General features: G+C 43.0%; 1 protein-coding gene across 5 annotated transcripts in view; it reads right to left on the minus strand.

Moving 5' to 3' along the window:
- Positions 1–8748: 8748 nt before the first annotated feature.
- Positions 8749–15604, minus strand: part of EXPH5 (exophilin 5) — a 79033-nt gene continuing 72177 nt past the window's right edge. For all 5 annotated transcript variants that reach the window (XM_040482913.1, XM_040482912.1, XM_040482915.1 and 2 more), the window contains one exon: positions 8749–14377. In XM_040482913.1, the coding sequence (XP_040338847.1) occupies positions 8991–14377 (5387 nt within the window). In that variant the 3' untranslated portion in view covers positions 8749–8990. The remainder of the gene's footprint in view (positions 14378–15604) is intronic.

Consider the following 15604-nt stretch of genomic DNA (forward strand, 5'->3'; position numbering starts at 1 on the left):
GGGCCGGGCTCCAGGGGCGGGCCGGTGCGCGGCCTCCCGCCGCCCCGCCCTCTCCGGGCCCCAAGCTCCGTGCGCCTCGCCCTGGGGTCAGCGGAGGGCGCGGCTCCGAGCGGCCGAGGCTGCGAGCCTGCGCCCTCGGCCGCCCCCTCCTCCGGTTGCCGGAGCTCATCCACCGTTTTTAAAGGACGCCAGCACAGTGGTGATTGCGGGGTGGGGGTGAGGGGGGCGAGCCAAGGGCCCCCGCAGCGAAGAACTTCCAAGTCGTTTAGGAAGACGCCTTTAGCCCACGATTTCACTGGGTTTACAAGGTGCAGAGCGACTGGCACGGTCCTGGCTCCCCTCCCCACGCCACTCTGAAAACTCTGTGGTCCCCTGCTCTGAGATTCCCCCAGCTTCTCCCTAATCTCCTTCCCCCTACACTCGGCTTTTCTCAACAAGTGTTTTCGGAGCGTCCACTAGGTTTGCGACAGACCCCAAGGGAGCTGTTGGGTACCGGGGTAACCGGATTCGGGGCGGAAGGCTTACCTTGAGCCTGGCCAGTGAGCTTCCCGTCTGTCAGGTGGCTCCTGTCCCCTGAAACTGATGAGGTATGACTGGTCTTGGTCACTCAGATGTGGAAGGTGGGTTCGGGAAGAGACTGGCAGGATCCCTAAGCGCTGGAAGCCACTGGCTGCCTTTTCTTCTGACTGATCCACATTTGTTAATTATTTTTGTTTCTTTTATCTGCTTATGGTTCAAATCTATTCCAAGAAAATAAACACTGTGCTCGGGCTGCGTGAGCCAGGGCGAACCCGAAGTGGAGTGGACACAGGGATTCTGCACCCTCTTGACTCAGGACCCCTATTCAGAAACGCTAGAACCAGGCACCCTCTCTGTTCATCTCCTGGCGGTAATTGGACTACCCAGCATTCTTGCTATGATTCCCTTTTACCAGGGCACAACCCGTCCCAGTTCTCTTGACCCATTTTAGTAATACTGAGTAGAGGTTGTAGACAGTGTTCTTTGTATTTTAGAAAGATCTTCAGAAACTGGTAGTAAGTCAGTGGTAAATGATAAGGCTAAAGTGTAGCATTATTATTTAGTACTACTTTCATTGATAGGTTTTATTTGTGGAGTTGTCTGCATGCTTTAAATGGAAAGCATTGCTGTGCTTTAGCTATCACTTTGAAAAACTGTGCAGAACACATTTTATTCACATTCTTCCAAAATCAGACTTTAAAAAATTTCTGGAGAAATAATCTGAGGGTTAGCTGATATGAGAGGATATGATATGTAAAATATGGCCATATATATATTTATATATATTACATAATATATCCTAATATATTACATAACACTTGTGGTAACACCCAGTATTTTTTGAGAACATTATCAAGCCATACAATTGTATCTGAACTCCTGTTTAGCAATACTGAATCTATACCAACCTGTTTTTTTTCTCATTTTAATCTGTATCTTTAAAAGCATCTCTCTTCAGATCAACCAATGACTTGGCTAGATTCTTTTTTTTTTTTTAGTGTAAAAAATTTGTTTTAATGTTTATTTGTGAGAGAGAGAGAGACAGACTGCGAGAGGGGGAGGGGCAGAGAGAGAGAGAGAGAGAGACAGAATCAGAAGCAGGCTCCAGACTCTGTGCTGTCAGCACACAGCCCGATATGGGGCTCAAAACCACGAACTGTGAGATCATGACCTGAGCTGAAGTTGGATGCTTAACCAACTGAGCCACTCAGGCGCCCCTAGCTTCTTTATCATAAATCAAATTTCAAATACTTATTCAATGTCTACTATGTTTTAGACATTATACTTTGACCATAAAACTCGTGTGGCCTAGTGGAAAGACCACAATGTATTGTGGTAGGTGCTAAAATATGGGTGTTGAGAACTGTACAGGGTCTGAGATTCTAGCCTCTTAGAAACTAACAGATTAGCCTGTTACTGTTTCATGGATGCTATCAAAAGACACAAGACTCCTGGGTCAGAGACAAAGGACTTTATTAGTTATTGTCAGAGTTTCATGTTGGTTTGTGTTGGACCCCCATGTTCCCTGATCTGGGCAGAATTGTGTTTCTCCATAATCCATATATTGAAGCACTAAGCTCCATTACCTCAGAATGTGTATTTGGAGGTAGGGCCTTTAAAGAGATGATTAAGTAAAAGTAGGCCGTTCGGATGGGCCTCAATCCAATCTAACTGGGGGTCCTTAAAAGAAGAGATTTGGGGGCGCCTGGGTGGCTCAGTCGGTTGAGCATTTGACTTCTCGGTTTTGGCTCAGGCCATGATCTCACAGTTTGTGGGTCTGAGCCCTGCACTGGGCTCCGTGCTGACAGTGCAGACCCTGCTTGGGTTTCTCTCTCCCTCTCTCTCTCTGCCCCTCCCCTGCTTGCTCTCTATCCCTCTAAATAAATAAATAAATAAATAAATAAATAAATAAATATTAAGGGAAAAAAAAAGATTTCAATTTGTAGCTGATCTCTTAAGCAGAGGCACTGGAAACTTCACCATCATTTGCTTTATAGACTGTAAATGGAGGATAATTACACAAAACTCTCTGGTGCACTATACAGGCTTGCTACAGTTCGTAAGTGGCATCTCTGCCCTTGGTTTCTTTTTTTTTTTTTTCAACGTTTATTTATTTTTGGGACAGAGAGAGACAGAGCATGAACAGGGGAGGGTCAGAGAGAGAGGGAGACACAGAATCGGAAACAGGCTCCAGGCTCTGAGCCATCAGCCCAGAGCCTGACGCGGGGTTTGAACTCACGGACCACGAGATCGTGACCTGGCTGAAGTCGGACGCTTAACCGACTGCGCCACCCAGGCGCCCCTCTGCCCTTGGTTTCTAGGGTATCTTTGTATCCTTGTAATAAATTACTCTTCTGACTTTAGAGAATTGTCTTTTTCAGTGTCATTAATTAATAAAAACCTTACATGGGGTTAGAGGAGCTTAGACCCCATAACATGTGTGAAACATTATTTCAATAATATTTAACACCTACTTCAAGTCACGCATTCTCCAGGGTGCTGGGGATTTAAAGTCAGTGTCTGCCCTTTTATATAGTGCAGTTCCTAGCATGGGTTTTAGATTGCGAGACAAGTGCTTTAAATATTAACTTGCTTTTAGAACCTCATCATATAGGGGTATTTCCACCCCAGGCACAACTCCTCACTGGTCCAGCCTGAGTCAGGGACCCATCTCCGAAACAGTCAACTGTGCTCACACTTAGTGTCTTGTAAGAACATCGATTCTTCCACAATAAGCATGTATGTGGGGATGGTGGTGATGACGAGTGTCTGTGTGTATAAGAGAGAATGAAGTTCCCAGAGGAAAGGAAAAAAAGTGACTGCTGGTAAGACCATCATATCGGTCTCTGTTGCATACCTCCAAAACATTTCTAGAACTTCTTCCAAGTTTACTCCAGACTGGAATGACAGGAAAACTTGGAAAGAGTGGTCGGGGAAAAAAGCATGAGCTCAGAGGGAAAATTAGTACCAGCATTCATTTTATTAAAACAGAACATTTCCGGGGTGACTGGGTGGCTCAGTCGGTTAAGTATCAGTTCAGGTCTTGATTTCAGCTCAGTTCGTGATCTCATGGTTTGGTTAGAGAGATCAGAAATTGAGCCCCTTGTAGGCTCTACCCTTCGCCCCATCAAAATAAATACGCTTAAAAAAAACCACAACAACACAATATGTCATGAAAATTTAAATAGAAATTAAAGGTTTTTTTCTTTACCTTTTAACAGAAAATAACAGTAAATATTCTCCTGGATAGTAAATCTTTAAAACAATTATCTTTAATTCTTTATCTATATACCGATATATAATTCTAAATGCACAAATATAATCATAGTTGTACATACACACGTATATTTCTACATATTCTTTTGTGGAGGTGATCTTGGCTACCCTTTCTCTCTCCCTTCCGTTGTTAAATATACCTCCCAACCCATACCTGGCCACAAAGCAAATGACATATTAGCCTCTTCTGTATCCTCTCATATGTACACATGCATATGCAGGTTTTTTATTAATGCTTGTTAGAAAATGAGATTTTGCTTTTCTCACTCAATAGTACTAATACAAATTCTCCTAAGTCAACTGATACAGTTCTATTTTATTCTTTTTAATGGCTTCATAATATCACATAGGTGGATGTTGCATCATATTTTCAGTCATTTCTTTTTTTCTAATTTTTTCTTAATGTTTACTTTTTTTTTTAATTTTTTTTTCAACATTTTTATTTATTTTTGGGACAGAGAGAGACAGAGCATGAACGGGGGAGGGGCAGAGAGAGAGGGAGACACAGAATCGGAAACAGGCTCCAGGCTCCGAGCCACCAGCCCAGAGCCCGACGCGGGGCTCGAACTCACGAACCGCGAGATCGTGACCTGGCTGAAGTCGGACGCCCAACCGACTGCGCCACCCAGGCGCCCCTTAATGTTTACTTTTAACACAGAGGGAGAGAGAGACGGAGACAGAGACAGGGACAGAGACAGAGAGAGACAGGCGTGAGCCAGGGAGGGGCAGAGAGAGAGAGGGAGACACAGAATCTGAAGCAGGCTCCAGACTCCGAGCTGTCACCACAGCCCCCAACACGGGGCTCAAACTAACAGTGAGATCATGACCTGAGCCGAAGCCGGAAGCTTAACCAACTGAGCCACCCAGGCGCCTCCCCCTTTTTTTAATGTTTGTTTATTTCTGAGAGAGAGGGAGAGTGTATGCGTGGGTGGGGGAGGGGCCGAGACAGAGGAGGCCGGAGGATCAGAAGCAGGTCTCTGTGCTGACAGCACAGAGCCCAATGCAGGGTTCCAACCCACGAACCGCGAGATGTGACCTGAGCCGAGTCAGACACTGAACCGACTGAGCCGCCCAGGTGCCCCTCGGTCATTTCTTACTGAGTGTGCCGTTGCCAGTTTTGCCACAACGAACATCGTAGCAATAAAAATGCTTACGTGTAAGTCCGTCCATACTAGTGCTGCTGTGTCTATTGCAGTGACTTCCCCGGAGTGAATGCAGTGAGTCTGTGTGTTGGTTCCCTCCTGATGTGGCATCTTCCTGTTCATAACAGACAGCTGCTCCCATGGCAGTCCAATGCTGTGACATGATTTGAGATATTGGTGCTGGAATTTCCACTGAATATCTGTTTTGTCTTCCCTATCAGTGTGTTTGTGAGCAAACTGCAGACGCTTTGCAAGGAGGCCTTTTTTCTCTGAGCCAATCTCAAGAGGATTATGTTGTCTACAACTAAAAATCCTGGCTGAACCAATGGACTGTGGTGAATTTTAAGAAGACACCGCACGTATTCAAGATGACAACACTCTGCTGTCCTTGGCAGAGAAACAGCCTTTCAGTTGCTTTTCTAGATGTTAATGTTGCGTGTCTTATATTTCAACTGGAAAGAACTGTTCGGTTTTCACCAATGCTACTGGGCACTGGATAACCCAACTCCATGGAGCTCCCCCTCTTCCTCTCAGACAGAGATGCCAGACTTTCTTCACTCCTCCCCTGGTCTGCAACCAGATAGACTGATCTCCCTGTGTTGGTTGATTGCTTTTGCAGACGAATGAAAAAGAGAAGTCAATGTGTTTTTAAAACTCCATATAAGGCTGATCTCATTCAACAACCAGAGAGATTTGTTTGAATGCATCTGGCACCCCCATCTACCCCTGCCACCTTTTTAGAATTTTTCCTGAAACTTTCACACTTAAAAAATAATCATTTGAGGCTGGGAATAAAAAAAAACAAAAAACAAAAAACAAAAAACAAGTCAAACGGTGCATCTGTTTAAATCATTTATTTCAACACAGGCATTGTTTTAAATGTGCACCTTGTCTTGTGAACACTTTTCATGTCTAGAGAAAACGACTGAGAACAGGTACATGAAAGGATTCTTTGACATTTTAACATTTTAATAAAAGTGCTTAAGGCTTGCTTGCTTCAGAAACACAGGTGTGCCAATCACAGACAGCCCCTAAGTGGTAATACATTCACAAACTTGCTTGGAAAGTAACGTATTTACATATTTACCCCGTACATTTAAACGGGATATTCTAAAGCATTATCACTACCGTTAACAATAAACTTAGCAATAAGTCCACTTCAACCTTCTAGCATTCCACAGAGAATAGTGCTCTTATGGAGGTGCGAGTTTCTCAATTTTAGTACAGGCACCCATTTACCTTCTATGCAAAGTTGCTTTTATTCACTTTCTATCAGTCAAAACCTTGTTAGTAGCAGTTGGGAGTTTGATAAGCATCATTGTATTTACAACGTAAAGGGGTAAATTATTTAGAAGGAGGTCTCTAAAAACGGAAACAACCTCACGAAGCCCTATTTTAAATAACTTTACAGGGTACAGTTGAAGTACATTATCTAAACAAGTTAATAATTTAAAGGTACTTCTTAGAACAGATTCCCTCATGATTTACTCCATTTACGTGAATGTTTATTTTAATAATGATTGTATCCTTGAGAAAACAAGTCAGGGGTATAAAAATGACGATTATAAATTACTATAGCTATACCAAAAATGAATATTAAAAAGCAGCAGTCTGTATGTTAAAATACATAGAAATTGGCTGTACTTCTTTAACGAAGTGTTTTTATAAAAGTATAAAACCACAGAAGGTGCTATTTGTGTGAATTTTCGGATTTCTTGATTCTTGAGCCAGACCAACAGGCAAATAGTGCAATAGTGGTCATCAATTAATTACCTTCGAATTCAAATAGTAGATTCTAGTGCAGGGAAGTAGGACCTCGGGGTAGCTGTTCATCCTCACCTTAAGTGACGGTTGCTATAGCCTAAACTCAGTGAAAAATAAGGTAACTTCATCTGACCTTTTGTAACATACATGTAAACTCAGAGTATTTACTGAAATAGAGCTTGCAAGCCGATCATTTTTCAAAAACTGAGAAGCTTAATATTAAAATATTAACTCTGAATATCTTAAAAACTACATGGAAAACTTAAGTCATGGTTTATGAAAATTTCACTTAAATAATCAGATAAATACAAAAAGGGGAAAGGCAGAATTTACAAACATAAAAAAAAGGATAGAATGTTATTTGCTCTTTACCATACAAATTCAAATATTCGGAACAGTTGATTTAAAATGCTACGATTAGTCTCTTTGAGCTTGGTATTGGTGGGAGCCTGAACTTTAGAACAATTTACAGACTCAGGGAATAGCTCTCATGTTATTAGTAACATGTGTTAGTTACCACATGTTTACTGGTTTTGAGAGTCCTGGAAATGATGTAAACTAGCTGTGGCATTTTGCTTCCGGGCAAAGCAATGGTTACGAGGATAATAATAATATAGCTCTTTCTTGCATTTCTATCAGTTCCAGATCTCGGTTTGCTTCACCAGCACTACCATTATCCTTAATTTACATGGATGAAACAGACTAGGTGAGAACAATGGAGAATAAAGTTAGGCCAGGAAGCAAATATAAACCAATCAAAATGAAAACCACTCCCATTGACCCTCATAGTATGAAAATCCCGGATGGCATTGCTTTCTGTAGTTCTAGTCAATTATCTTCACTGCCATCTACTGGTGTTGATCCTGTTAGGAGAGAAAGTTCCAGAAGTTCTGCCTGGCAACTACAGAGTTAAAAATCAAGTTATCAGTGAGTATGAGACGTATTTAGCCTAGATAAATTATTGAGAGAATCCTAGCGACAAGCCCTTAGAAGCTCTGCCGTATCATTCCCCATGGGTTTGGTAAATGATCCTGCAAAGAAGACTGAATCCCAGGGCATCTGATCTGACTCAGCAGCATTTGAGGGGTTTGGCCAGTGCTCCCGCTGGATATTCATGACAAGAACATGCACAGGAAAAAAAAAAAAAAAAGTGTTCTGTCCTGCAAATAAAAATCGAGAAATGGATTGTCCTGGAGAAATGAGAAAAACCAGCTGAGGAGAAAGCTGCAGTGAGGATAAGCCAGTCTCTTGACAGACGTCCACGTACCTGCAGGCCCAGTCATGCTCCCTTCCTAAGCACGGTCTGTGGCCAAGCCACCTTCTGCACCAGCATGTTGCCTAGTCTGAGTCTCATCGACTAGATTAAAATTCAGCCCTTAGGGATGCCTGGGTGGCTCAGTGGGTTAAGCGTCCAAGCTTAAGCGGCTCAGGCAGTGATCTCATGGTTCCTAAGGTGGAGCCCTGCATCAGGCTCTGGGCTGACAGCTCAGAGCCTGGAGCCTGCTTCAGATTCTTTGTCTCTCTCTCTCTGCCCCTCTCCCGCTTGCACTCTCTCTCTCAAAAATAAATAAACGTTAAAAAAAAATTTTTTTTTAAATTCAGTCCTTAACAAGTCACCCAGACCGTACCAATGTCTTCAAAGGTATTGCCAGGAGTACTCTTATTTTTTGGTTTGAAAGGGATTCAGCTCCTCTTCTGTAACCTCAACAAATACATCAAACATCTGCTCCCTGGCTTCACTATGGATATAACACCATGCCCTTGTGAAAATTTCCTTATGTTTGTTTGAAAGAAAGAAAAAAAAACCCTAATCCTTCTAAATGCTGATGAGTCAAACAGGATGCTAATATTTACTCCATTGTCATCATCCCTACATTTTTTTTAATGTCCTGAATATAGGGCATGGATTGGAAGAGGCCATACAGAATTTTCTGGTTGTTCTGGGTAATTAATAAGTTTTGTGTACGCCTGGGACACTAGGGTTGTAAATGACAGTGAAAGGTATAAAAAAAAGTTAGGGAGAGAGTAAAGCAGAAAGCCAAAATTGGATAGAGAACCCCCCCCCCAAAACAAGAATTCATTTGTTCTAGAATTTAGGAAGCATATAATGCTTATATATGTTTATATATTATAGGGGGGGGGGGAAAGAGAATCTGGGTAGTTTCAGAGTAGGTGCTGCCCACACTAGATCTTTTTTATATGTGTCCTTCTCAAGGGCATACACATGTACACTTGATTTCCATTACAAACTTTTGGTGGAAAGGTTATATGCATGTTACTGAAGAAGCCTCACAGTTCTGACTCTTTGTCATTTTCATCCAGATAGTATTCGTCATCCGTGGTTGTGTCCGTGTCACAATCTGAGTCTACTGGAGTCTTTTCATAGATACAAAGTGGTGCGCCTGGAGATAAGGCATCTTCCGGCATCTGGCCGCTCGGAGAATCTGAGCTTGGTAGCTCTGTTGGCTGAGGATGGTTAATTACATCATCTTTCAGGAAGCCGGGGTTCTTAAGAAAACTTGGTTTCCATAATCTTCCTTGTGTGAGTGACCTCTTTACGTTCTCCAAGAAAGCCAACTGTTGTTCTTTCCCAAAAATTCCATAGTCAATAGGTCTAGATATAGATGTTGCAAACTTGGGCCCCATTTTTGTTCTGCCGCCACCCAAAGTCCGGTTTTCATTTCCATCACAGGAGGAAAGCTCAGAAAAGGATCGGAATCTTCGACTGTATCCGCTGTTGCCAGAGAATTCATCCCCGAGGGTCAGTTCACTCAGGGCATTGTCAATAGAAGTGCTCTCAGAAAAATGGCGCCCCCTGACCTTTGGAGGATGACTTTTGCGTACCAGATCACCATGCACATTGATGCTTTTTAAACTGTTTGAACGATAGGGGTGCAGTTCAGGTCCCCACTCCAGAGATGAAGCACTTCTTTGTTGTTGCTGATAACTGGCCATTGGAATGCTTACTCTAGATTTCTCTGTAGGCTCCAAAGGAAAAGGAGGGTTTATTCTTCTCTGATGGTCAGAGAAGTCTGCTTCCCCGAGGTTGGGGAATGTGGGTTGGGCCAAAGTTCTTGACTCTCTTTCCAAAGTCTGAGCTGCTGTTACATCTTTAGACTTCTCATACTTTGGTGATGATTCTGAGATATTTTTAGACCCATTCTGCTGTAGCTGTGAAATGCTGTTAGACTTCGGATTGCTTAAGTGTGTAGAAGCTTCTCTACTGGGTATTACAGTAACCTGGAGAGAGTTCTCTGACTTTTCCACATCCGTCATATCGCGACTCAACCTGCTTTCATTTCTGGACTCTATGGACTTTGGAGTAGGCTCAGGGGACGGCAGGTTGCACTCGGCCGTGCCAAGAGATAAGCTGCCAAAGCCAGAACTGTTCCCACTTTGGGGGAAGATAGTAGCTACGTGTCTTCTGGGGCTTAAATCTTTAACTCGGAATTTTCTGCTTGCTTTAGACGTGGCTGCCAATCTGTGTTTAACTACGGATCTGTTTTTCCCTTTTTCTGGGTCATCCAAGCTGGTTTTCTGTTTACTGCTTCCTCCAGGAAATGAAGGTTGATCCCATGCCAACTTTAGCATTTCATCTTCAGCCTTGCTGTTCTCTGTCATGCTTATCTCCTGACTCCTTGGAGGTAGCTCTCTGGGTTCAGACTGCAAACTGTCTAAATCTGGTTCACCTGAACAAGTCCCTTCAAAAAGCTGTAGTTTATGCAAAGCTGGAGTAAGAGCAAAGACTTGGCTTTCCAAGTCAGAAAGTGGTTTACTAGTCTCTTTTTGGAAATCTGTTCCAATTTCCCCTCTTACTTGACTAGGCTGCAATCCATTGGAACTACCGTCCACGATCTCTCTCGGAAGGCCTTCTCCAGTTCCAGGAGCTGTGATGGCTATCCTAGTACCTACACATTCCCCGGAACTTCTTCCATTTTGGGAACTTCCAACATTCTCTTCTGAATGGGCTGGGAGATTAGAAGGACCACTGTTGCCCGATTTACTGGATTGCTGACAGTTTTCAGCTTTCTCTTCTGTACCTTTTTTTTCCTGAAGCATTGATGAAGGAGGCAGAGTTTCGCTTTGCAATCTTTTCCCTCTCTCTTTTCTGCTCTCTGAATCACCTAGGGGTGTTTTAGCGAAGTTATCTGGGGAAATCTCTCCAGTTTTAGATTCTCCTTTATGAAGAGAAACACGTGCCTCAGTAGAATCCACTTCCTGTAATGTTGGTTCTGAGGGCCAAATGCTTGGTAATTGTGAAGCGGTCATATTTTCACTGGTGCGAGAAAGACAGTGGGTCTTCTCCTGAGCAGAGGTGACAAGCATCTTTAGACCTTCAGATGAAGGTGTTCCTGACTGCTCTTGGGTAGAATAATTTAGCTTTTCTTTTTCAAAAGCATTGGGAAAGGTTTCAGTCTCCACTTTAGTTGATTCCGTAAGTGAATCGATATATCGTGTATACTTTTCAAGAATGTTAGAAAATTTTTTGCTGTATTTCCTTGGTAGAGTGTAATATACTGAAACCACCTCAAGACATTTTACATTATCTTCATCGCCAGAAACAGAAAACGTACTAGTGGTCTTAAATTTACGTAACGTTTTCCCACTTTCTTTTCTTGACGCGTCTGAAGAGAAAGGCAGAGGGTCTTCGTTTGAAAGGGAAAATAGGCCTGTCCCGGAGGCAGCAATTTTACCATCCTTTTCAGTGCATTCTGGAAAGTATTCCTTTTGGTGGTGTCTTTTTGGCCAAGACAAATCGCTAACAGGTGAATTATTTTCCAGAGGGCTAATGATCGCCTCCCAAGGTTTTAGTGTTACAGCAGAAGCATCTGTGTTTGAGACCAAGCATTCTTCTCTTTTGTCTCTCCCATCTGAGGCATCTGGTACCCCTGAGGGACACGACACGGCCCTCTTGATGAGGAATGGAAGCGGTCCTTTTCTAACAGAAGCAAACCCAATGTTTTTCAGGCTTGTCGCCTTCTCTGTGACTTCAGGTGCTACTGGGACCGAGTCTGACACTGTTTTGGAACATGTGCTTTCTGACTCAGAAGAACTGGGACCGAATTTGTTCAATGTATACTTCCCTGCTGGGTGTTCCACATTATTTTTGACTTGGAATGGAAGTGGTTCATTCCTACATGGAGAAGCCATTATCTTACTTTCCGACTTCCTGTTATTGATGAGAAATCTGGCTGATTTTGTTGGTGAGGTGCAGGAAGTCGTGTGAACTTCAGGAGGCTTGGAATTGCTTTGATTCATCTCCACGGAGCTACTGTTATCACTGGTGGGTGCTGATCTACTTTCCATTTTGCTTAACTTCTCCAGAGAGGCTATGCGTCGCCTTACTTTTCCTTTTCCTTTCCCATCCTTGAAAGGAGAGTGAGAACGCCATTTGGCAACATCAACTTCCTCATTGTGTACAAGTACACACTCATCGTTACGCTTTGGGTTTTCTGAGGGGCTTAGGGCAAACTGATCACTTTGGTCCTTGCTATCATTGTCCTTTTGTGCTCTTTCTCCCAGAGATGGATCCTTGCCCGAAGGACTTTTCCTGGAGAACACTGTTGTTGAAGGAATCGCCGGAGTGTCAAGGAAAGAATTATTCGATGGTGAGGAGCCAGGTAGTATACCCGATGACAGATCTGAAGAATCGCGTGGGATCTTACGACGAGCAGCTGGTTTGCTACAGTTGGTGGAAGGACTTGTGGTACCTTGTTCTTCCTTGGTATCTGAAATAGCAGGCTTTTCTGCAGACTGTGCCTTTTGGCCATCAGCAGGTTCAGAGCTCCAGTGGTTATTTTTAATAATGCCTGAAATAGCTTCAGTACTTGCTCTTACTTCCTGGTGACAACCTTGATCTGGGCTGGGCCAAGACGCTGTTGTGCGTTCCTGAATGAAAGCAAGGGAAGTTGCTGAGCCAAGTTTTCTGTCCCCCGTGTGATTCTTATCTTTTTTAAGTTCATTGGATCGCTCTCTGTGTGATATATGAATTTTGGGGCTCTCTTTCCTAGAAATGACTCCAGGTGACCTCTTTGAACTTACTGTGGTAGATGCATTAAAAGCAAACCCTTTGCCCTTGGCTGACTCCTGGGAGAGGGGATTTTGAACGTCAGAGGCATGGTTAGAGGTTACTGTCTGTGAGACCGGTTGGGGGACTTCACTTGTCATGTGTGTCCGGTCCATCTTGTGTAGTTGTTTGTCTTCTTCCCAAAGAGATTCCTTCAAGACTTTCTCCTTAGTCACTTGTGTGACCAAGATACTGGGTGGGCTTTCAGTAAGAGGTGGAGAATCGACCGAATCGCTCTTGGTCACAGTGACTTCCGTATAGCTTTTTATTGGCAGAGAGGCGGGCTTAATTTTGTGCATAGCAACTGTGGGATTCTGAAAGCTGGGCCTCTGAGGGTTCCCTCTGTCATCGGGAATCGGGGGGAAGGAGGTGTTGAATGAGGATGCTAGAGTTGTCTGAGTATTTCCAAACGAGTAAGGTTCTTTGTCCAGGTGTACTTCTGTAGGAGGACCGCCCTGTTGGCATACTGACCTGCCAGATGTGCTGTGATAGCTGGGACCAGTCCCAGGGCAAACGTCTGGCATGCTGAAATGAGTCGTCTGGCTCTCACTGCCTCGCGACACCTCCGTGCTCTCCAGCGTGGTTGTCTGAGAGTCAAACTGCCAGAGATGTGGCTCTTCATGATCTCTGAAAATATTTGTTTTGTAACCAGGAGAAAATGATCCCCAGTGTTGAGAATGAATGCTATGGCTGTGACCAGCTGATACTTCCATGGATATCATTTCAGAATCTCTGTGAGAAGTGAATGGATGCCTACTTTGAGGGAAGTCAGACCAGAAAGAATGTTCTTCGTGTTGGCCCCAAAGAGGACTTTGTTTAAATCTCTGTTCCCTGTTTCGTCCAAAGGTATTGCTAGAGAAACATCTAGCAAATGGGTGTTCTTGATGGTAGAACGGCATATTTTCTGAGTTCTCAAATGGGTCAGGACTCATTGCATTATCCATGCAGGCGTCTAAATGAACACCTTGGTAAACACTCTGTGAACGGTAAAATTCGTATCTCCTATTCTCCTGAAAACACCTGGGATAGACATACTGGTCAGCAGAGTCAATCTCCATCGGTGAAGGTGCCCCCAGGAATTCTTCCTGGCTCTGCCTACCTCCGGAAGAATCTGATCTATTCCATATAATGGATGATAAAGGAGTTCTCTTTGGGCTCTGCTGGTGTCTTGGTGGTATAAACCCACTCTTGTTCTGAGTTACTGTTGGAAAATGTAAGCTTCTTGTTGTGAAATATATTGTAGCCGGTGAAGTTGATGGCTGCCTGCTGTCGAAACACAGAGAAGTACTACCGAAACTATTCTTTTGCACGTAATCTTCCGTTGAGAGTCTGGGCTCCCTTGTCCTGTACATATCATAAATTGTTTTTGTTCTAGGAGAAAAGGTTTTAAAACCTTCCCTAGGGGTTCCTGGTCTTAGGATGTCATAGATAGACATAGTAGAAGCTCCATTATGGTGGTTTTGGTACCTTCCCGTGATATTTCCGTGCGTGTTCCCCCTGGAGTAAAAATGGCTGCACTGTGCTCTTGATCCATAGTTGAGAGGTGCTTTGGTATTCCCTGAGCTTGGACATTGTTCCTGAGCCAGTTTATTATCCAAGTCGTCTAAAACTGAAAGGAGAATATGAGTCAGGTTTTTTTTTTTTTTTGTATGAGATTTTATAGTCTAATAATAATGAGTTTTTGAGGTCCTTCTTCAAGAAATAAAATCATTTATTATTTTTAAAAAAATTTTTTAATGTTTATTTTTGAGAGACAGAGAGAGCATGAGTAGGGGAGAGGCAGAGAGAGAGAGGAAGACACCGAATCTGAAGCAGGCTCCAGGCCGCGAGCTGTCAGCACAGAGCCCGACGCGGGGCTCGAACCCACGAACCATGAGATCATGACCCAAGCCAAAACTGGACGCTCGCCCGACTGAGCCACCCAGGCGACTCTTTATATAAAGGTGGTGACATTAGTTTAGATTATGTTTTTAAGAGACTGTGACTTTTACAAGGTTGTAGTAGAAGTTTCTTTTTTCATGCTTTTCCAAATCATACTTTTTCAAAACTAACCTTCCACGATGCCTTAAGAACATAAAGCTACATTTTTGTTTTCTAACCACAACATTTTAATTGTGGCGTTTTTACTTTTTAGCTCATCTTTTGTGTCACTAGGGTAGCTAAGATATTTCCCACCATGCTTACCTCAGAGGATTGCAATAAAAATGAGAGTCTATAAATAATGCGTGATTTCTTAGTTGTACTGTTAAGCAAATGGCACTACTACCAAAAGCTTATTAAGCATGTAATCTATAAACACACTTTATAAAATTTATAGGAGCACCCAGGTGGCTCAGTCGGTTAAGCGTCTGACTTTGGCTGAAGTCATGATCTCACAGTTCGTGAGTTCCAGCCCCGTGTCGGGCACTGTGCTGACAGCTCAGAGCCTGGAGCCTGCTTCAGATTCTGTGTCTCCCTTCTCTCTGCCCCTCCCCCCACTCATGCTCTAGCTCTCTAAATAAATAAATACATACATAAACAAATAAAATTAAAAAAAAATTATAAACATTCTTATTTGGATGGATTTGAGCAACATATAAAATTTAGAGTTCTATACAATATTGTTAAATGATATACTCATCGTCAATTGTTTTTTTCCTGGAAAAATTAAGACCCATTATCACCCCTATAATATTGTACTTTCTATGTGTCAGGCCCAGTTCTAAACACTTAATTTATTAACTCATTAAATCCTCACATAACCTTTTAAGATTGGTACTATTACTGTGCTTGTGTTATAAATGAGGAAACTGAGGCATGAACAGATTCAGTTGTCGGGGACACACAGCTAGTAAGT

The sequence above is a fragment of the Herpailurus yagouaroundi genome, unplaced genomic scaffold (genome assembly GCF_014898765.1).
Source record: "Herpailurus yagouaroundi ecotype Mexico unplaced genomic scaffold, PumYag 161, whole genome shotgun sequence".
Classification (NCBI taxonomy): domain Eukaryota; kingdom Metazoa; phylum Chordata; class Mammalia; order Carnivora; family Felidae; genus Herpailurus; species Herpailurus yagouaroundi.